The sequence below is a fragment of the Acanthopagrus latus genome, chromosome 3 (assembly GCF_904848185.1).
Source record: "Acanthopagrus latus isolate v.2019 chromosome 3, fAcaLat1.1, whole genome shotgun sequence".
In the NCBI taxonomy this organism is placed as follows: domain Eukaryota; kingdom Metazoa; phylum Chordata; class Actinopteri; order Spariformes; family Sparidae; genus Acanthopagrus; species Acanthopagrus latus.
In genome coordinates this window covers 8,926,827-8,947,854 of record NC_051041.1, presented here as the reverse complement: position 1 = coordinate 8,947,854, position 21,028 = coordinate 8,926,827, and the positions used below count along the sequence as shown (strand labels likewise).

The following is a 21,028-nucleotide window of genomic DNA, read 5'->3' as shown; positions in this document are numbered from 1 at the left end:
CTGTTGTGTAATTTTTAATTTTTTTATTTTTTGTACGCTTTGCAACGATTGCATCTTTTTTTTCTTCTTTTTTTTCCCTCTTAACCACTCCATTTATACACTCACAGGGATGTATGAGGTCTAATGTGCCTCCAGTGAGGTTCAGCTGAATTACCAGTCTGGTTAAATATCTGTGGCCTGAGAGAGAGGAAAAAAAACAACAACAACTGATTGATTCGATGCATACACACAAGCTCATCTTCTGCCACACACACACAGTCCTCGTTCTCTCCCCTTCTTTTATTCCATCTGAGTGAGCACAGTAAATCTAAGTGCTGCTAGATTGCTAGCGCTGCACATTTTTCAACATCAGAGGGGGGGAGAGAAGAGTTAGCCCCCGTCTAACAGGGAGTCCTGACTGGGGCTGAATAAGGGCCTGAACACGGCTATAAATACAACCCCGGACTCTTTGCTCGGTCTGACACACTGACTGAGTGACACAGTGGGGTTTTCACACACCAATCACACGTAAAGCTTGCATGAAAATATGTCTCTAATTTCTGTTTATTTCTGCCGGTGCGGTATATTTTCCCTCGCGGTGTGATTTACTGCAGTGGCCTTTCATCTGATGCCTGTGACTGAGTTATGCTTGTCTGAGCGCCCATCTCCCCTGCCTCTGTCCCTCATAAATCCGATGAATTACCCAGTGCACCCCCCCCCCTTCTTTCCTCCATTAACCCTCCCCTCCTCTTCCCTCCCATTTCCCCCCTCCCTCCCCCTTTCTGAACGAGTGATCAATTAAGGCCCTGTCCGGCTCTCACAGCGTGTCAGCACTTTCTCTCCTCCTCTTATCCCCTCGCTCTGTCATTTTTCCCTTCTTTTTTTGGGGGGGGGGGGTGTCGGGCCAGCCACTGTCAACACGGGAGAGAGATAGGAAGCAGACCAAAGGTGGTAGAAAAAAAAAACAAATGAGAGAATCCTTTATTTTTCAAGATGAGAAAAATGCTCTGTACAGACGTTGAGTGTTTTCTGGTTGTCAGCATGTGCTGAAGGAGGACATCCTTCTGCGAAAAAAAAAACCCCATCGGCGGGAAGTTTACCTTCCTGCCTGATGGGAGACTTGACTTATTTTTTTTTAGAGAGAGAGGAAGAGAGAGAAGACAGAAGATGAAGAGAGAGGTACAGAGATAAAGTATTTGCACAGCCGTCACAGTGAAAGAATGCTTGTAGTCGAGACAGTGTCGGTCAGGAATGTAAACTTATTTGTCCAACAGAAAGCAGGAACATTTCTTTTTTTGGGGGATAGATTCCTTAAAAGACAAAAGCAGCCAATACTCAGCTTTTCTTACTGTCAACAAAAAAACATGTATCCTACTCACACACTGCCTGATGAAGCTTATTCCTCTGTGCCACAGATCTCCATCGCTTTTCATCAACTATCAAGCGGATACATGAGGCGCACGCTGATGCACTTATCAAAATATTCCTTCATTATGATACACTTGCACTGTAGTTTATTTAGGCCATTGCTGCGGTATTCACACGCTATGGCAGCGAATGTGTATTAATCTGCACCTGAATAAATAGTCGCAACAAATGCTCTATTTACGCCTGTCTGCTTAAAAAAAAACTGCAGCGCGCAGCAGACTGTTTGGGCGACAGTGGGTTTCTTGGGGTTTTTTTTCCATGGGATTTGTTGACAATAACTAAAAAAAAAAAAAAAAAATACAGAGCAACTCCACGCCTTATCCTTTAAAGGGCTGCTCGGTTTTCAGAGGAATCTCTCCTTCCACAGTCAGGCTAACCTCGCTTACACTTGATCGTATGGTTGAGTAATGAGCACGGTTTAGATTGCTCAATCACAGGTGTCGGCGGCTCAGGGTGCAGGGCGAACACATTTTATCCAGGGTTTAATACAAAAAACATCTGTTCTCGCCAGGGGTGCGTGACATTGGTATCGGCTGATAAAGGCTCTAAAAAATGAAATATGCTAGCTGACCTGGTGGAGCAGACCCATTCAACTGGCAGCCCCGGGGCCCTTTAATCATTCTGCCAGAGGAGTCATTCGCCCGTTCATTAGCTGGATGTGTTGCTAAGCACAAAAATACTCTTCTTCATTAGATCGATTTAACCCAGGCTGGGTACAAATACTTTGTTGATTTTTCAGCTATCATTTACACGAGTATTTATTTCTCTGACAACATTTTACTTTCTGCTCCTTACATTAACATAAAAAAGGCTTGCGACTTTAGTTTAAATGCGATTTGAGGGGAATTGTTGATTATTTCCATTTTGCACACTGTCTTCCCAACATCAGAACACTGATTTTACTGATTTATCAGCGCCTATCACACGGCAGATGTAACATGATGAGGGAGACTCAAATGGGGAGAAAAGCTGTGTTTGTTTCTGTTTCTAAGTTTCTAAGTGGATTTTCTTATTTTCTCAGTTGTTTGTTTTACTACTCATGGGACTTTTCCAGCGCAACATGTTGATATTTGACGCCCTGAGAATTAGACTCAACGATCAGCTATCTTTCTGTTGCATTTACAAACAGCTCGGACAAATCCTGCTGATTCCACCTTTAAGTTTAAAGTCTGAATTAGATCAAAATGATGAATCAGTACGTCTTCTGTTACCAGAGTCTGTACTTGTACTTGAGTAAAGAATGTGTGAGCCTTCGCCACCTGATGAATAAAAAGTGCATCCTTTAAACACATTCAAATGAGGTTTTACAGGTCAGGGAATGTAAAAGTCTGGCTCCTTGGCAATTTTTTGTGAAGCAGGCCTGTGGTGGATTGAGAGCTATCCGAAAAATAGAGGCTAAAGGCCCGAACAATAATATAAAATGAAATATCCGCACTGCCCAAAATGAGCACATTTGAAAAGCATTGTGTGTTTGCATCTGTCTGTGGGCTGTCACAATAAGACTAGACACAACAACATATTATCTTCACTACAGGAGAGGTTGTGTGACTATGTCGGCATCTGCAACAGATCAAAACGAGCCAAAAAATAGCATCGTATCAGCACAAATCCAGTACGGTGCTTCCCTTAGTTTTCACCAGTTACGTTCCTTTCTGACAAAAAGAACAATGACACAATAAACAATATTCACTACTATTCTTTGACAAATAGAGAAAATCCCCAGAGCTGAAGCTGTTTTTCCTGACAATTCTATATTTGTTATCGGTGGCTGTGCGTCATAGCTGCATCCACATGGAAACTAGCACTGAGGAGAAAGTGACACCATCTCCGAAGCAGTGAACCGTCGGGAGACTCAGCAATTATCCGCGCTGAACTGAGCCATTAAAGGTACACTGACTGTGTTGCTTCTAGCTATTTTGAATGACTCATCTGTCTCTTATAATCTTGGGTCGTGTCCAGAATCACTCGCTCATTAACTCTTTCACTATTCCCCTTATAATAGACACTCGATCGTTTGCTGTATAGTGAGCCGTAAATTGAGGTTTGGGACACGTATGAATCATCATCCCAGACGGGTTTAGTGTCACGAAAAGGTAATTTTCACCAGCCCCGTCGTGAGGATATGTCAGCAGTTAATGTTTCTGCAAGACACAGATATGTCCGAGTTTGTAAGTAGCATACATTAGTACAAATTTTCCCGTATCATGTTCACGTTACGTGTTTATTACCTGACCTTCAATATTGGACTGCAGTCGAATTAATCGGTCGGTCTGCAGTTGACCATAGCGCGTAAGTTCGAATTTGTTCGAACCTGTGGACACTCAAGAGTGCGGATCTACTGGATTTTTTTTGCTGAAGGTGCACATTGTTTCAACATTTGTAAGCGTGGCACCACCACATATTTCTGGGGGCCCTGGGGACAATTTCCAGCTGTGTGTGGCAACAAAATCGGATCTATTTCAGGGGAAGTCAGGCCATTTCTGTGTTTGTGGCAACCAAAACAGGTACTTTCAGCCAAACCATGATGTTTTTCTAACCATTACCACATGATCTGTGTGCCTTAACCTAACCAGAGAATAAGCACATATTGTGACAGAGAGAAATAGACAATTTAACCAAAAGAAATGTAAAGTTTGAACTTAGCTAAATACACTTCTGCAAACCTAACATTTATTTTGGTGGCTGGGTTGTTTTCATGTGTATAATATGACATCCCACTATAGGAATTTTTAAGGGTATTATACTGCATAAATTCCCCATTATTTAGTTTTGAACAGTCGTAGTAAGAACAAAAGAAGGAGATCGTAAATTTGATCTTATCGAATTTTCTGTAAATTGCTTAAATGCATAACAAAACATGTACTTTTGTCAGGTCAGACAGCAATCCTCTGAGAATTTTAACATGTGAACCCACTGACATCTATGAAATGAGCTAAGCTAGGCTAACATTGCATTCAGCCTACATTCAAACTGCTAGCAGAGACACAAAAAAGTCATTTATGTTTGTTTGACCTCTCCAACCAAAGTAATTCAAGACATATTCCGTTCATTTGACACCAATTTCCTGAAGCTTCTCTCTGGCTGAAGGTCGTACTTCAACATCTAAACCTTTTTAAATCACCACTTTAGCAACTGGAGCCAAATTCATGAATGTATCTCTATTAAAATCCCATCACTTATTTCAGATCGATGTGAAATCGCTCATGATGAAGCTGTAAAGCCCCGAAGGGATCCGGCAGAAATTTGATGGGTTGTTGCTTCTCCATGTAAATTTTGGTAATCTGAATGATCTTATCCCTTCTCTGTGCCTCTCTCTTCTTTTAAAAGACCTGACCGCCCGTTTCAGTTTTTAAAACCTTTCATATAAAATCCAATGAGATCCGCTGGCCTATTAGGACCTGTCAGATGCAGTTAGGTAACCACCTCATGACTTATTAGTGGTTTATAAGCCTCCACTCTGGTGGAGCCACCGGCCACTGCTGTCGCTGATGACCGTTTAATCTAGTTCCCCGGTCATGATAGGCGCTGCAAACTGTGCCCGCTGCTGAGGAGCTTTTGATCTCTGCTGATTGTTGCAGATTGGCAATCGTCTCAAACAGATAAGGCTTTGGAAATTTAAAGTGGTTTGCGAGCAGAGAGGGGACTTCATCTTTTAAAAGCTTATTAGTCTCAAAGATTATCTAAGGTCTTTCAATTTGACGGTCATTAGATGGATGTGATTGAATAATAGATGAGATCCTCCTCTGTTCCTCTCGGCCGCAGCGATCTTTAGATCTTCAGTCCAGTTTTGTATATCCGAGCATCAGGACGCTCGTTCTGCCAGCGTCACGAGGGACGTGGTCTGGTTCCTTCTCGGCCGCTCTCTGTTGCCCGTCCTTGTAGAAGTCTGTTTCTCGTCTCCCCGCCCTCTCCTCCTCACATCACTTTAAAGGATGCAGTCTTTTCTCAACATGTGGGAGTGAAGGACTGTCTTTACTCCTCGAGAAAATAAAACAGCCAACTGTCTGTCTTATTTATCTGTCCCCCTCTAAAGCCTGTCTTTTTTCCCCTCTTGCTCTCTCAATCTCCCCCTGCTTTAAAAGCTTTCTTACTTGAGTTTGCTTCTGAATGATAATCTTCTCTTTCCTTTTCCCTTTCTCCTGATTTTGGGGGAAAGTCTTTGACAGAGAAGAATCCATTTCACCTTGTCAAGGATCTGATAAAGCACCCTGCTCACCCTAATCTCATTCTAAGTTCACGCTGCTACCCCCGTCCTCATCTGTTTTCTTCTTATATTTCAGTTACAAAACAGAATCTATTGCAAAGAAAACCATTTGTTGTTGTTTTTTTGTTTTTTTTTCTATTTCCCAGTTCCTCGCAATCACAAATCACAGAGCGTACAGTCAGCTGGAAATTGTATTTCCTTGGATCCAGGCCCACTTCATCCTTCATTCTGTATTTAATTCCCCTCATCCATTTCTTCACGCTTCCCCTCCTCTTTTTTTTTCCCCTTTGCTTTCAAACGAAGTCCTTTGAAATAGCCTCCACAAAGTTGGGGGCAGACATGAGGATGGAGATGGTGCATATGATGTTGAAAACGCTGAAGGCCACCAGACACAGGCGGTCGATCACAGCGCCTGCGAATTTCCACTGGTCACTCACGCTCTCGGCCTCGTCCTGCTCCCGGAAGCGGTCCGCCATGTACCGCACCTCCTCCAGGATAGCCTGTAGCTGGGGGTCTCCTATCCCCGCAGTCGAGCACCCTCCGAGCCCTCCAGTTCCAACTCCGAAGCCCCCGCCACTGGAGACAGTGCTGGGGCAGCCTGTATCCATGTTGGGGGTCGGAGGTGGAGGGGAGCTGCAGAATTGAGATGGCAGGTGCGGAGGCGGGCTTCCTGCTACTCTCGGAGGCCCCGTGGAGATGTTATTCCTCTGGACAGCCTCCGAGAGCATCGAAGGGTCCTCTATGCTCTGGAAGCCCATGTAAAGAAGGTTCCCATTGTTGTTGGCGCTGGACTGGGCGTGGAGGTGAGGGTGCCCCGCGTGGAGGGGCCCTGTTTGGAGCGGGGCCAGGTTCTGTGGGTGCAGCGGATGGAGGGTGGGGTCCTGAGGGTTCGGGATGCTGCCGCTCTGGGAACCCGAGGAGCAGCGCCGCAAGTGGGGGGCGCAGGGGGGCCGCTCTGGGTCGTCATTCTCTCCCGGTCGCTTCATACGCAGGAACCAGGCGACCCACTGCAGCAGGACGAGCTGCACCTGTAGAGAGAAACAGAGCTCAGTTCAGTTCCAGGCAATAGCAGAGTGACAGGGAAAGCTACCGATTCCAGCGTTCCCGGTGACAGTTAATACTACCAAACCCAGGACTCTCACCTTAGAGACCGGGATTCGTATCCCGATCTGAACGATTTCTTATACTGTTGACTTGTTATTTTCACACTAACTTATCAGTTTCTTCTATTATCAGTTTTCTGTTTGGTTTAGGGAACAAGAATATTTAGGTTAAAGGATAAAGTTGCAAAGCGAGGACATGACAAAAATGTGATCAGTTTCAGTGATGAAACTGGGGCCACATCATCGTGTTCCAGAAGCAACACCAACCCGGCAATATCAGATTGTGCAAAATGAGATAATGAAATAGATGAATCAACCAAAATGACACATATGTACACACACTGTATATATCGCTGTATATTATCTTATAAGCCATTAAAAAAAGAAAGCTGATAGAAGTGCCGACAGGAGTATGAAAGAAGTATTTCTTTTCTTTCTGCCCTTGTCATGGCTTTATTAGACATGACAGGTGGAGCGTGACAGGAAACAGGGTTGAGAGAGAGAGAGAGAGAGAGAGAGAGAGAGAGAGAGAGAGAGAGAGAGAGAGAGGGGAAGTCATGCAGCAAAGAGCCACAGGTCGGATTTGAACTCCAGGTCGCTGCAGTAAGGACGCAGCCTCTGTACACGATGCACACGCTCTTCTAACTGAGCTCCTGGGGCGCCCCAGTACAAGTATATTTTAGAAATTAATCTACTCTTTTCTCTTTTGACAGGAAGTGATATACTTGGCAGCCAGCACTGTCAGACTTCGGATTTTTTTAATCAAATTTTGTGGAGAATTTCTCCCTTATAATTTTTGTAATTTTTACACTCTGTAAGAAAATGTGATCATCACAGTGACAGCCGTGAACATTCAGGTCCGCTTGTGTCTGTCTTCTTCCTGCCTGAAGTCACATAGAGGTGAGAGCAAAGCACAAGTTCACAAAAGCATATATGTCGAGAAAAGGAAATATTATATATGTTGAAAGCCGTGGGCACTGAAAACCACCCACCCATCCTGATCATCACACAACAAGCTGGATGAATAACCTCATTTGATATGGACTGGTGTTGGTGTTGCTTTCAGCCTTGAATCCTGCTTCAAGTGCAGCTTGTTTAGGTAGAAGTATGAGACGTTCACCAGGGAGGCCCACTTAGAGTGCCTGAGGCAAAAAGGGTTTTTTCAGCTTGAACTGTATTTCAAGCAGAGGGGATACTTACAAAGACAGCATTAAACTGAAACTGTGGAATCACTTAGATCGACTATTATATTACTGTTTTGTCACTACAACAAGCTTGTAATAATGTTCTCAATGAATATCAGCATCTACTTTCAAGTACATTTTAGCCGTGTTCTTTTCTATTTTTCTATTTTCCTCTCTGCTCGCTTTGTCCCCTCTCTTCTCCACTTCCATGAAAACCAAAACTGCCTCAAAAAAAAAAAGAAAAAAAAGAAAGACCACACGTCCCCTGAAAGGGCATATTGGCCCAACAGCATCCAGATGGGTGTCTGGCATCTAATGAGAAGCTAATGTCCAGATGACTGCTCAATTAGCCCCCACCGATAGCGTTTACTGGCCAGGTAACAGTCCCCGCTGCCGCTGCTGTTGATGTTGTTTTTTTGCGGGCTGCAATTATGAACGGCGCTGGTTCGATGCGCTCATCTGAACCACATCAATTAGCTTGTTAATTGGCCATCGGACTGTCTGAGCGGGCCATTCATCAAGAGAAGGTCCTTGCAATGTATTGATAAATGCAGCATCTGCACTCCCATTCGATCGAGCTCATTGTACATGTATCGATAAATGGAGACCTGTCAATTTTTTTTCTTGCGGTCAAAACATAAATCAAAACAATACCCCTCCTATATTTATATGTTGATTTATAACTAGAATGGCACTCAAATGAGCTTGATTTTTTTTAAAGATCTTACTATTCCCTGAAAATTGAGAGAAAGTGTTTTATCTCACAATGTGAAAGAAAGTAAGAAAAAAATCTTAGATCTGTCTCTTTATCTGGATCCATATTGAAAGTTAATGGGGGCTATTCTGGGCCGTGACCCATCCCCCATCCAAGTTTTGTGGAAATCCGTTGAGTAGTTTTTGTGTAATCCCGCTGACAAACCAACCAACCAACAAACATAACCTCCTCAGCTGACGCAATAAGAAAATGTTCCAGTTTCAGCCATTCCGCAAACCAAGTGAACATTTTTGATATATTCGCATTATAACAAAACTTTTTTGGAAAAGGCCTGATGTATTTTTTAGCATCGAACAGAAGGCACGAAAAATAAGACAAGGGAGTAAGAAGAGAGAATGAGTCAAATCGATTCCGCCCACATATCCAGAGCGCTTTGAAAAGCACTCCAGCTGAAGTCTGCGGCGAGGCATTTGATGAACACGCTCAGGCAGACTGACACTGCCGGATGAGTCACAGACGAAGAAGTCGGAGAAAAAAAAAAAAAGAGAGAATGCAGACGAGCACAGGTAGGCAGCACTGACGGATGAGTGAAATGTTTCTGAAGATGGCAGAGAACAGGAGTGATACTGATAATGAAATAGAGATTAATAAAAGCAATGACTCAACCACCTACAGCATGATGTATGTAGGTGATGATGCTTTTTGAGTATGTGACGAAGAGTTCGAGCTCCGACTCACCCATTTCGGCATGTTTCCCCCGTTTGGATCGTGGTGATGATACTGCAGAACGACCACTGTGGCGATGACCGACATCCCAACGATGATCATTATACTTGCGAAGTACTGACCTGGCCGGAGTAGAAGTTAGAACAGCGTTATGTCTTTTTTCACACACTGTGATTTTCACTTCTGACTATTTTCACTTTCATGTTATTCACCAGCGTCCTCTGCATACGGATGCAAAAAGACATAATTTCAGTGGTTGTTTCATTAAAAGTGTGAGGAAAAAAATACTGAAGCATAATATGAATTTTCTCAGTTTTTTTTCCTCGCTTCTAAGTCTATCCTCTGCCTTCTTGTAAACGACCGTGTTTGTTAAATAAACGAACAGACAAAGACTGCACCGGGGTAGTTACTTCCACTAAAAGAATAAATGCTGAAGGCAGCACACTGGTGATTATGACTCCATCCTGTTTTTTTTCTTTTTCTTTTTATGATGAAGATTTGTGGCTTTAGGCAGAGACGTCCATGCATCTGTCCCCGGCTGCAATCTTAGCTCACTAAACATAATTTCCGGCAGTGTGCCTGCAATCAATTAAGGCAATTAAGTTTTAACACCAGCAGATGGTTAAATAAATTCTGTTTTTCTATTTTTTTAAATCTGCAATTCAGAAGCTCTACTGTCTAGTAACATGTTGTCATCTTTCTTTATTTTGTGCATTTTTTTTTTTTACCCATCCAAAATCACTCTTGGATCAAGTGAGCGGCGTCTCACCAAACTGATTAAGCTGGCTTAACTAGGCAGTGTGGACAAATTATAAACCAAGAGTCTGTCGCTACACTTCTTGTTTCAAGGCCAAAATGTTTTCAGAACACGCTCTAAAAAAATATTTGTGTCTTTCTGCTGCATCGACAGACCAATTGAATGCAGTCGCCATTTTTCCAGAGGTGAAATACTTCTTCAAGTAAAAGATGTGAGAGCTTTTTCCATGACTGTCACTCAGGCCGCCACTTCAGACTGAAATATCTCGACAGCTTCTGGACGCACTGCCATGAAATTATCCATGGTGCTCAGAGGATGAATCATAACGACTTTGATGATCCTGACATTTTCTGTAGTGGCACCACGAGGTTGACCCCCCCCCCCCCCCCAAGTCTTAACAAGTTTTGCTGTTAGATTTGGTTCAGACATTTCGGAAGACTTATAATAACTTTGAAACTTTTCATCTAGAGCCGTCATCAGGACAGCGTTGTTCCAGTCCTTTAGTTTATGTGGAACTATCTGCTAATGACTTTCCCATCAGAGCTCAGCTGTACTTTAAATTTAGTGCTAACACACTTAACTAGGATGACAAACGTGGTAAATATCATACCATATTAGCACGCTGACGTTAGCATTTAGCTCAATGCAACGCTTTGCCTTAAGGGTTGTGCTTATGGTTGGATTTAGGCACAACAGACAGTGGTTTGCAGAAAAGGTTGGCTGCCAAAAACGTTATCCTGGCAGTGTTAATGCAAGCTGCTTCCTCCTGCACGCCGCAGGGAATTACTGCTGAAACAAATGAACACGGGAGACCAAATATTGATTGTCACTGTCAGTTAGAAACTTGACGCAGCGTCCCGGATGAGGAAAACATATTCATCCTGTCAGTCACGAAATCTTTGTGAACACACACGCACCAACACTGTCACTCACATACCTATGAGAGGGACGGAGTCAGATGTGGCTGGCATGATCTCCGCAACCAGCAACATGAAAACAGTCAGAGACAGCAAGACAGTGATACCTGTAGATAGATAGATAGATAGATAGATAGATAGATAGATAGATAGATAGATAGATAGATAGATAGATAGATGAACTTTGTTAAGTAATCCACATTGTGTTCTTTGGCGGTGCCTCTTGAGACTCTCCATAAGTGTGTTTGGTATTTTGATGAATGGCCACACTCAGGATGAGCCCAGGTTCGATTTATGTAAATAAGTGGCTAATGCTCATACAGTGAATTACGTTTTGACATTCTCTACTTCTACAGCAAAAAAAAAAAAAAAAAAAAAAAAGAACTTCCGAACAGCAAACAGCCATTTTTTAAAGTTGTCCAAACCTCGCCCGCGTGCACATGAACACACACTCCTGCACTGAAAACCCATCTCCATCTTCATTTATCCACCTCCACACTACTCACCTCTCAAGCAGATAGAATTTAGGGAGTGCTTTGCTGGCATAACTGTCCCCATTCGGCGGCACTCAATTAAACTCCTCGGCCCGAGAGATAAAATATGAACGCCCTTTCAGGATATTAAGAAAATTAAAAACGCTTCTTTTATGTTTCCTTTCTCCTTAAAAAATGACAATTGTTCTTTTTAAAAGCATGGCCCTCTGACCCTGAGGGCCCAGCCACTTGGTCCCCGCGTCTCCTCCATCAAGACGAATGACAGAGTATTTTCCTGGAAGGCAGTGTATAAGCTCTCTCCCCCAAATCAATTCACTAGCCTTAATTACATCAATAGGTTAATTGGCCGTGTGTGTAGGGCTTGGCATTTTTTTTCTCCTGCAGAGAAATGCTGCGTAATGCATCCTGTATTGAGGTTAAGGATATGCTTTGACAGTGCTGTCGCTGCTTGCCTGTGAGATTCCTCCCACTCAGACATGAGCCACAAACACAGACGCATTTATCTGAATGATCTGTTCTGTGGAATGAATATTGATTAAACTGCTGCTTACTTTCAGGATTGATTGATCAATCATTTAGTCTATAAGGTGTCAAAAAAAGAAAGTGAAATATGCTAATGACATTTCCCAAAAGTTACATCATCACATTGCTTCTTTTGTCCGGCAAACTGTCCGTGGGCTAAATACTCTTTATTTACTATCAATAATGACAACAACAAAAAAATTTCTGATATTTAACAAGCTGGAACCAGCAAATGTTTGACATTGTTGCCTGAAAACTTACTGATAATGAAACAATTATCAAAACACCTCGCAATTAATTTTCTCAAAATCAACTTTTGATGATTAACTAACTAATCTTTGCAGCTCTGAATGTAATAATCCAATGTCAAAAACAGGGTTGCAGTTTATATTTTTCATTGAATTAATCTGCAGACTATTTTCCAATTAATCAACATTAAACATTTTTGTCTATTAATAAATGAATATAAATATAAATGTCAGAAATGTGTGGGTAATACTTGTATGACTCCACAGAGCCCGAGATGACGTATGTAACTAGAACAACTGGAATGGCACATGAAACATTTGGGGAGATTGAGGCAGATGATTTGCTCAGGAAATGGCTCAAATAAATAATCGACCCAAAAAGTTGCCAATGAATCATTACGACAAGCATCTATTTGATTAATCGACCTATCCTCTCAGCTCCAGTGAGAGAGGTCAGATAATCTGGAGTCTTTATCGTCCTGATGAGGTGAACATCATCCATCTTGTGCTCTAAACAGGCTGAAGCATTTATTAAAATGTATCTGCAGCACAGCTTCCTCCCTTTCAGCCTATTAGAACATGATTTCTCCCACCTTTCCCTCCTCATCAGTCCTCCCTCTCGCTTTTGTGCTGTCCTCTCTCATCCTCTTCGAATTCTTCTCCTGTCTCTGTTCCCCTTTCGCTTCCCTTCCCACATCCATCCATCTCTGTTCCTCCTCTTCGCATTTCTCATCTTTCTATTTCATCCTGTAATCCCTCTCCACTCCCAGCTCCACGCCCTCTCCCTGTGCCTCTTTCATCCCGCCCCATACTCCTCAGTGGCACTCCTTTTATTTATTTATTTTTTTGCCTTTATTCTATGAAGGTTTGTTGTGAACACTCAGGAGGTTGGATTGTGAGGGAAGGGGGAGTGTTGTTGCCTTTACAGCGTACATTTCCCAGCTGGTCCTTGATGTAAATCTATCAAAATGAAAATGCATCGCTCGATTTTTTATCTGGTACTCTATGTTTAATTCACCTCTCCAAACTTTTTAAGGGTGGTGTGTCAGGTAGTTCTTCTTCATATCATCTATTGGTCAGTGATGTGATTTACACAGTCAGTCCCCCTAGTTATGAAGAAAGCAAAGCAATATTGTTTTTTCATTTTGCAAATCTGACTTGTGAAAAGTTTAAAACCTGCATCCAAATCCAGTTTTTGGCTGGACAGCAGTAAAGTGAGACCAGCCCTATCAACACGTCTGTCCCTGACTTACTGAGTGAGTGATGGAGTAAAACCATTGGTCAGTCATGAGTCGTAGTCAGAGTTTTTCTCTGGCGTGGACAGCGGACAGTCACGCCCTCTTGAGCACATTGACCGTACATGATGAAAGCTTAAAAAAACTCTACAAAATGTTTTTCTGATTGTGCTGTTTTGTATACCCAGTATACTTTAATGATCTAGTCACATGACTGACCGCATAGAGGGATGAAGAGATGCCGTATTTTTGCAGGAAAAGAGATTATAGCTGTAACTGCAACATTAAAGATATATACAGTAGTTTAACACGGTGGTCTGAACTATCTAATGTTTCTGCTGTGCTCAGTTTACATACTGTGTTGCTTTGCGAGCGTGTTTATTATCTGTATCTGTGTTATTGTACACAAAAATTGTGATTTGTTCTGTAGCGAGACAACCCGAGACAACCTCAGACACCACCGGTGTTTTCTTTTTGATGAAATATCTCACAGTGGTCTGCACCCTGCTGTGTGAGCCTTCCCGAAACTAAAAACTAAGAGATTAAACTAACAAGCCCTTTTTCCTCATTTCTTATATTTTCTTTTTCCCTCTGTAGCTGCTTTCTGTCCATCTATTTCTTCCATCATAGCTCTTTTTGATCCACTCACCCAGTGAGATCTTCTCCCCGGAGTCAGCTGGCAACACAAAGATGAGCAGGGTCATCGAGGACAGCAGCACACAGGGGATGAGCAGGTTCAGGGCGTAGTACAGAGTCCGCCGGCGTATCGTCACAACAAACGTCACGTCAGGGTAAGGCTCCTTACAACAGTCATAGAAGGCCTCGTTTCTGGTGCCAGGAACTCCTGGAAGAACAGGACGGAGAAACATCGACTTTATTGTTCCGTGACAAGATGTTCTCGATGATGTTTCACCTTACTCACCGATTAGGTCCCACTCTCCATTGGCCATGTAGCCTGAGATGTCCGCGTCGTTCATCTGGAGATCGAGCAGCCAGCCATCGTACGTCCAAGAGCCGAACTTCAGCTCACACCTCTGGATGTCAAAAGGGAACCAGCGAACGTCCACGTTGCACGTGCTCATAAAGATTCCTGAGGGAAAGGCAACGCGGCGGCCGGGAGTTAAAGCTCAATCAATTGACTAAATGACAGCATTGAGCCCTGCATGCGCAGAGGTGACAAGGGAAAGATGTATCAGAGGACCACTTGGGCTGTGCCGAAAGCCCGTCCTGAATAGAAAGGTACTTGTCAGAATGAGTCATTCATTCATTTCATATCCAGCCAGCTCTACAGACTGAGCTCTTACCTCAACCACCTCACATTTCCTATACAGAAAGGCTGAGAGTGCACACTGCAATAGGCTTTTCATGAACAGAACGTATGCTGTTTTAAAATGGAGCTTGGGGGACGGAAAAGCAAAGCAAAGACTAGATGCAAAACAACTTCCCATCGAAGAAACTGGCAGCAGTGCGTCACTCACAAGTTCCAAATGTTCTACAGCCTCAGCAATGGAGGGAAGCATCGCCAGTGACACTGAAAAATGAGATCATGCACATTGACCTAATCAGATTACCGCTTTTATTATGCAAAATAAACACCCTCGCATCCATATGCATGGGCACAGGCGAGCAGGAAATCAGAGCGACACGCTTTCACGCTGGTATCTACCCACCAGAAACAACAAAGAATCACAATGTTCCTCATAGTGGTCGCTGGGCAAAGTCCAGCCTTTAAAGTAATTACTGAAATAAACGAATCGAGCCTGTTGAGACGTTTCCGACGCACACAGAACCAAAATGCCAATGAAGCCTTACAGCCCTTCAAAGGCATTCATTATGGGGCTGTCGACATGCAAATCAGTCTTCAGAGCAGAAAGAGAGCAGAGTTAAGAGAAGGTTAGCATGCTTAATGCTGGATTCAAAGTGGAGGCCGATCACAAAAATGACACGGGATTAAGTAGTAGCTATAAATTGTCTTTTTACACACTCCCTGCTCTCTGAAATGAAGCTACTAACACCAAGGTCTTACAAGTGATCACCTTTGCTCCACGGGGAGAATGTCTTTATAATTACCCCCATTAAATTATGTAAAAGCAGTCAACTGTTCTGTGCACCTTCATGTGCAGTGTATTTTTGCCAGCCGCCTCTCACAGAGCTCCCGTAACCTTGAAGCAGCGCTCACAAACACGACACCTGGATTTTTCTGCAGCTCGCAGCCACGTCTCTCTCCCGTTCGCAGCACAGCTCCCAAAATAAAACTCCATCATCGCTCTGAAAATCACTTTCCTGGAAGACATTACCAGGCCCACAGACGAGATTCCCTGCTTGCAAATGTCACCTCATCATTGAGACATGAGCTTAAAACGTGTTCCACCTTATCTCCCGTTTTACGATTAAAACCCCAACACCTTTATCTCTGTGCCTACGAGAGGTATTCGTCAAATTATGGTGTGAAGCAGACACCTGGGATCCTCCGCCTTTGAATTATTTACCGTTTCAAGCTCCTGCGCCGTGCCTGACACCCGCGGACCTGTTGCCTTTTATTTACCAGCAGTAACAGCCCCGAAAAGACCTTTGAAATTGCAACCAGGTTTCTGTGAGGGAAAAACTGCTCATTTTTTCCCTTTTGTCTCAATTTCCTGCTCTCTGTCTCATCGTGTTTTTTTTTTGTGGTAAAACCTCTTCCTCCTCCTCTTCCTCCTCCTCTTCTGCTCTATCTTTTTTTTAAAATTCTTTTCCCTAATTGGCGCGGATCCAGATCGCATCATTAAGGGGCTGTATTTACATTCAGCAGCAGCCTATTAATAAACATGGCCGCTGAACAGAATTGGTTGGCTTTCTGAGCTTCACTTTGACTTTTACTTCAGAGGGCCATTTCAACCCAGCCCCCCCCCCACCACCACCCCCGAGTAACACCAGGGATTCAGCCTCAGCCCTGCTGTAATCTGCTGTACAAAGAAAACGGCAGAGGAAATACAAAGTAAAGACCTGTGGAGACCCAGGGGAAGCATTACTTTCACAGGCTTGCACGGGTCTTGCGTCTGAGTTTAGACAGGAAGCCAGTGTCGCCTATTTATAGGTGCTACTCACAGCGCTGGGAACGTGTAACCAGCGAGTAACCGGGGAGGCTGTTTTAGTCTAAATAAAATATTAATGTCAAGTGTACAAACAGGGGAGACATGCAGAGAGTGCAGAATGAGATGCTGCCGTTGCACCGCAGGGAGATGAGGATATGATGGGAGAGACAGGAAAGGGATAAGGCTCACCTGGAGGCAGGTACTCGGCGTAGCCACTGGAGTTCACCAGAACATTGGTCTTAAAGGTGGAGTCAAAGTCGTCATCTGCACTGAGGAAGGACAGATGGAGAAGTGACACGACTTGTTGAAATATGATGGTTGCGTGTGTGTGTGTGTGTGTGAAGGTGTTTATGCGTGTTTTACCTGTTGTAGAGCAGGATGTCTGGCGTCCACACCTGGTCTGTGGTGAAGCGGAGGTTTTTCACTCCGGGGTGCTCGCTCTGGTTCCACTGGAGATAGTGGTCGAACCAACTCTTTAACACACACACAGATACAGTCCGTATCTAATTGGACTACAGGAAAGCAGTTCAGAATTCATAAATAACCTAATACTGCTCTGTATATTGTGTAAATCTGTACATAGTGTTCTTTGGACTCTATTTTCTTTTTTCTTTTATCTTTCCTGATGGTTTATTACCGCTGCCGTGTCCATTTCTTGGTTGGTTTGTCAGCAGGATTACACAGAAACTACTGAGTGGATTCCCACCAAACTTTGATGGAGGATGTGTCTCCGCCGAGAATAGACCCCATTAACTTTCCAGATAAAGGTGCGGATTACGTGAAGGTTCCCTTCTTCTTACTTTCTTTACTCTCAATTAACAGTGAGTTGTTTTTTTTTATTTACGTTGTCATTCATTTCTCAGGAAGCAATGCATGGATTTAGCTGACTGGATCGAGCAGATTTACATGCTGGATTTAAAATGTATCAGGCTTGCTTGAATTAAAGGGCCTTGGCAGTGGTATTCGCTCTATTCAGTGCCATTCTAGTGAATAATTATGATTCATTGTTACCAAACGATATTGGACAATCTATCCATATGCTGTCAGATAGGTGCTGAGATAAAAGCTTGTTTTTATATAACGCAGAAAATGATGCTTGGGGGTAATTTAGAATTAGTAAATCACAAGTTAAGATACTGTTCGAGTGCACTCATGTCATTTTGGACAAGTTCACTGTTAAACTGATAAATATCCTGCCTCTATCACATACGTATGGTAGTCACACTTGTTTGATCACCACATTTGAGGAATCATCGCCAAAAATGTGTGTTTATATTGGCCAGTATATATCAACATCATAACTTTTTAAAAACTTCTATATTGGTATCAGCGTTGGACTTAAATCCAGCATCTAGTCTGTGCAAATAAACACTTTGGCTTTGATACTTAAAGCCAAATATCACTTTCATGTATTTCTTTACTGTGAAAAAGGTGAGCTGCAAAACAGCGTGCAGGTGACGACCTTCATTTACATGTCAAAGACTGAGTGGACTGGATCAAATAGAAATCACTTTGATGCATAATAGCCGCAAATTCATTATCACCCCAGGCCGACTCCCAGGACTCCTTACCATCCGCAGCCAGATGTTAGTGGTGAGCACCTGGTTCTTCTCATCCTGAAAAAACATTTAAAATATTTTTAGCACGTCTCTTCTCTCAGAAATCATTTGCATCCTTAATAAAGATTAAAATATTGTTAGTTATGTGTACCTCTAAACACACGTTTGCTTTTTTTAAACACACCTACTGTTATTACCATTATTAGTAGTAGTAGTAGTGGTAATATCAATGCACACTTGGCACCAAATCATAATCAAATTTTTCTTTTTAAGTCTAATTTCCATTTTAATGATCAAAACAAAACTAGAGGCGGCAAAAGATTCAGCACACTTATTGACAAGATCTCCATACACATTAATATGAGAAATATATTTTGTAACATTCTATGGTGAACGTGAAAGTGGCTAAGTGGGGCAGACACCCACCACGTCCATGATCTGTATCAAACTGAGGGAGAAGACGACGGTGAGAGGGTGGGAGTCATTGCCCACCGGCCGCTCCATCCGGTTGTAGTCCTTCAGGAGGTTTTTCAACAGGTTCCTCTGGTGAGGACCCTGTAAGGACACTGGAGAGGCGGAAAGACATGAGAGGATTTAGATAAAACCTCCGGATGTTAAAATCTGTATCACCTGCAGAGCCCCTCGTGACAGAGAAGTGTCCGAGAGGTGAATAAAAATGACACCGATCTTCAAGGGAAACTTGAGGATCGGTGTCTCACACGGCTTTGGGGTAAGAGTTGAGTCCGAATAAGCAAAGGAGAAGAAATCATAGGATCAGCTGATCATATCAGAAGATTGACCCCCTTAGGAACTGAACCTCCTTATCTATAAATACATCCAGAGGACTAAAATGAATTTGAAGAGGAGGATTTAACGATGATGAAACTGTCCGAAATACAAACTGATCGTTAATCGCCGCTGCACGTATCTTGACTTTTATGGTTGACGCTTTGCAAAGGAATATGGAGAGTCTGAGTCCTACATACAGAAGGAAATCAAACGGGAGAACAAATCAGAGGGAGGGAGCAATCAGTTAACAAATTGTAATCTAATTAGAAAAAAAATGGGAAACCGTACGAAGACATAATTGACTCTAATGAATGTATAATTAGGTTAGTTTGTCATGCTCAGAGTAATAGACATACATTTTTTAGATGGAGCCGTCTGTGGATTTAACAAATAAATTGAATGGACTTGGAGGAAGCGTAAGCACAAATGTAAAATGTAAAAGGATGCTCCATTACTGTAGCTCCCTCTGTGTTTCTTGGATCCATCATACGCAGCCAAGCTTTATCCAAACTCATAGATTTTAATTTGTATTGCGGTTAATATCCCGAGGTCTCTAAATCTATTATTCATAACATATACCACCAAGTACAAAGAATTGAATTTTAAATACTCCTCAGAACATCGAGGATTTTTCCCGTTGGTGCGATCGTGTTAGCAATCAAAAAATTAGGTCTTGGATTTTGAAATATACCACCCAATTTGGTGTTATATAACCTCAATTAAGTGCTTGAGAAGCAGACACAGGACATACAGTATGTGAGACACTGTGGGACAGTATGGAGAGACTGTATCTGACTTTGAAGCTTGCAGCATTTATGGTGTGGATGTTTCCCTTTAATCTACTATTCTTGAAACTCTGCAGAAACACAGTCTAGAAACTTTTGCCTTATCTGTCCTCTTGTCTCTTCTCAACCCTGTTCTCAAAGGCACAAACAAACAGAAAAGGCTGCTGGTGCTTCTTCTGCCTGTGGGGATAAGTTCACCCGCTTCCCTCTCAGCCCCGTCATCCACTGTCAGCCTTTATAGTCGGCTATGGCTTCTGCTGCTCCGAGACCCATCAGCTCGGCTGCGGTAACACATCCACGACAGGGCGGCGGGATGGAAAGAGCCGATCTATACGTGCAGTTCAATTGATCTGTGACCTTTTTTTTTTCTGTGGGAGTAAAGACCTTCTGACATGCACGCAGATTTGAAGATAAAAACGGAAGAGAGGCGAAGATATTAGGTGGACTACTCTGATTCTTCTACACACTGTGTCTCTCATCTGGACGTCAATCTGCCTGTTAAAGCTTCTCATGTAGAGGCATCAGCCCCCGTCAGGTCAACTCATGCATCTATAGGAAGAGAGGGAACATAGTTATGGAAAAATCCCGGCGACGTGAACAGGCAAGCAAACAGGTGAGCCAGATTCTCACTTTTCCTCCCCTGAAGTCTTGTTCGTCCTACTTTAAATTCTTATTCCAAGCAACACTTTACAGAGCTAGCATCAATGCCGCCGACTCCAATTCCTATAAAATCACACACTTTGACACTAAAGTGCCGCTGCTGCAATCTGATTCCTGCAAACAGAATGAGAGACAGAGAGAGCGCGAGGCAGTCAGGCTCACCGTGGATCAAAGCAGAGAATCCAGACAGGAGCAGAGCCACCGAGTGCCACATCCTGGTGGTGAGGAGCAGGAGGACAGAGGAGGCAGAAGAGGAGAAGCTCCGGGTGTTCAAGAAGGAGGAGGAGGAGGAGGTGGAGGAGGAATGAGGAGGTGGAGGAGGAGGAGGGGAGGGAGGAGAGGGAGGACAGACTCAGGATGCTGCTGGAAATCCCTCGGTCTGCATCCAGCCGGCATCGGAGGGAAGGAGTGTGAGCGTGTGCTGGAAGAGAGGGGAGCAGAGAGAGGAAGAGGAGGAAGAAGAGAGAAGGAGGAGGAGGAGGAGGAGGAGATGGGGGCTGTGAGCGCTCCCTCTCTCTCTCTCTCTCTGTCTCTCTTTCTCTCTGGGAGGTGGGACTAAAATGGAGAAAGCACGAGAGAGACTAATGTCAGAGATGGGGGGTTGAGAAGGCTGACGATAGAGCGGGAGGTGGGAGAGAGAGAGGCTTTA

General features: G+C 43.3%; 1 protein-coding gene across 1 annotated transcript; it reads right to left on the bottom strand.

Annotated features, from left to right (window-relative positions):
- Nucleotides 1-1,583: 1,583 nt before the first annotated feature.
- chrna11 (cholinergic receptor, nicotinic, alpha 11) lies at nucleotides 1,584-20,601 on the bottom strand. Its single transcript, XM_037092659.1, has 10 exons — nucleotides 20,542-20,601; nucleotides 18,572-18,711; nucleotides 18,158-18,202; nucleotides 16,950-17,059; nucleotides 16,776-16,855; nucleotides 14,435-14,602; nucleotides 14,162-14,356; nucleotides 11,034-11,120; nucleotides 9,352-9,461; nucleotides 1,584-6,639 (listed from the first exon to the last, which is right to left on the bottom strand). The coding sequence occupies exons 1-10, from the start codon at nucleotides 20,591-20,593 to the stop codon at nucleotides 5,905-5,907; spliced, it is 1,722 nt and encodes a 573-aa protein (XP_036948554.1). The 5' UTR covers nucleotides 20,594-20,601; the 3' UTR covers nucleotides 1,584-5,904.
- Nucleotides 20,602-21,028: the final 427 nt, after the last annotated feature.

Coding starts and splice junctions, on each gene's coding strand:
- chrna11 (XM_037092659.1), bottom strand. CDS start 20,593: ATGTGGCACTCGGTGGCTCTGCTCCTGTCTGGATTCTCTGCTTTGATC. Junction 16,856..16,949: donor GACATCCTGCTCTACAACAG/GTAAAACACGCA, acceptor GTCCTTCCTCAG/TGCAGATGACGACTTTGACT. Junction 6,640..9,351: donor GGGGAAACATGCCGAAATGG/GTGAGTCGGAGC, acceptor TTCTCTCTACAG/GTGCAGCTCGTCCTGCTGCA.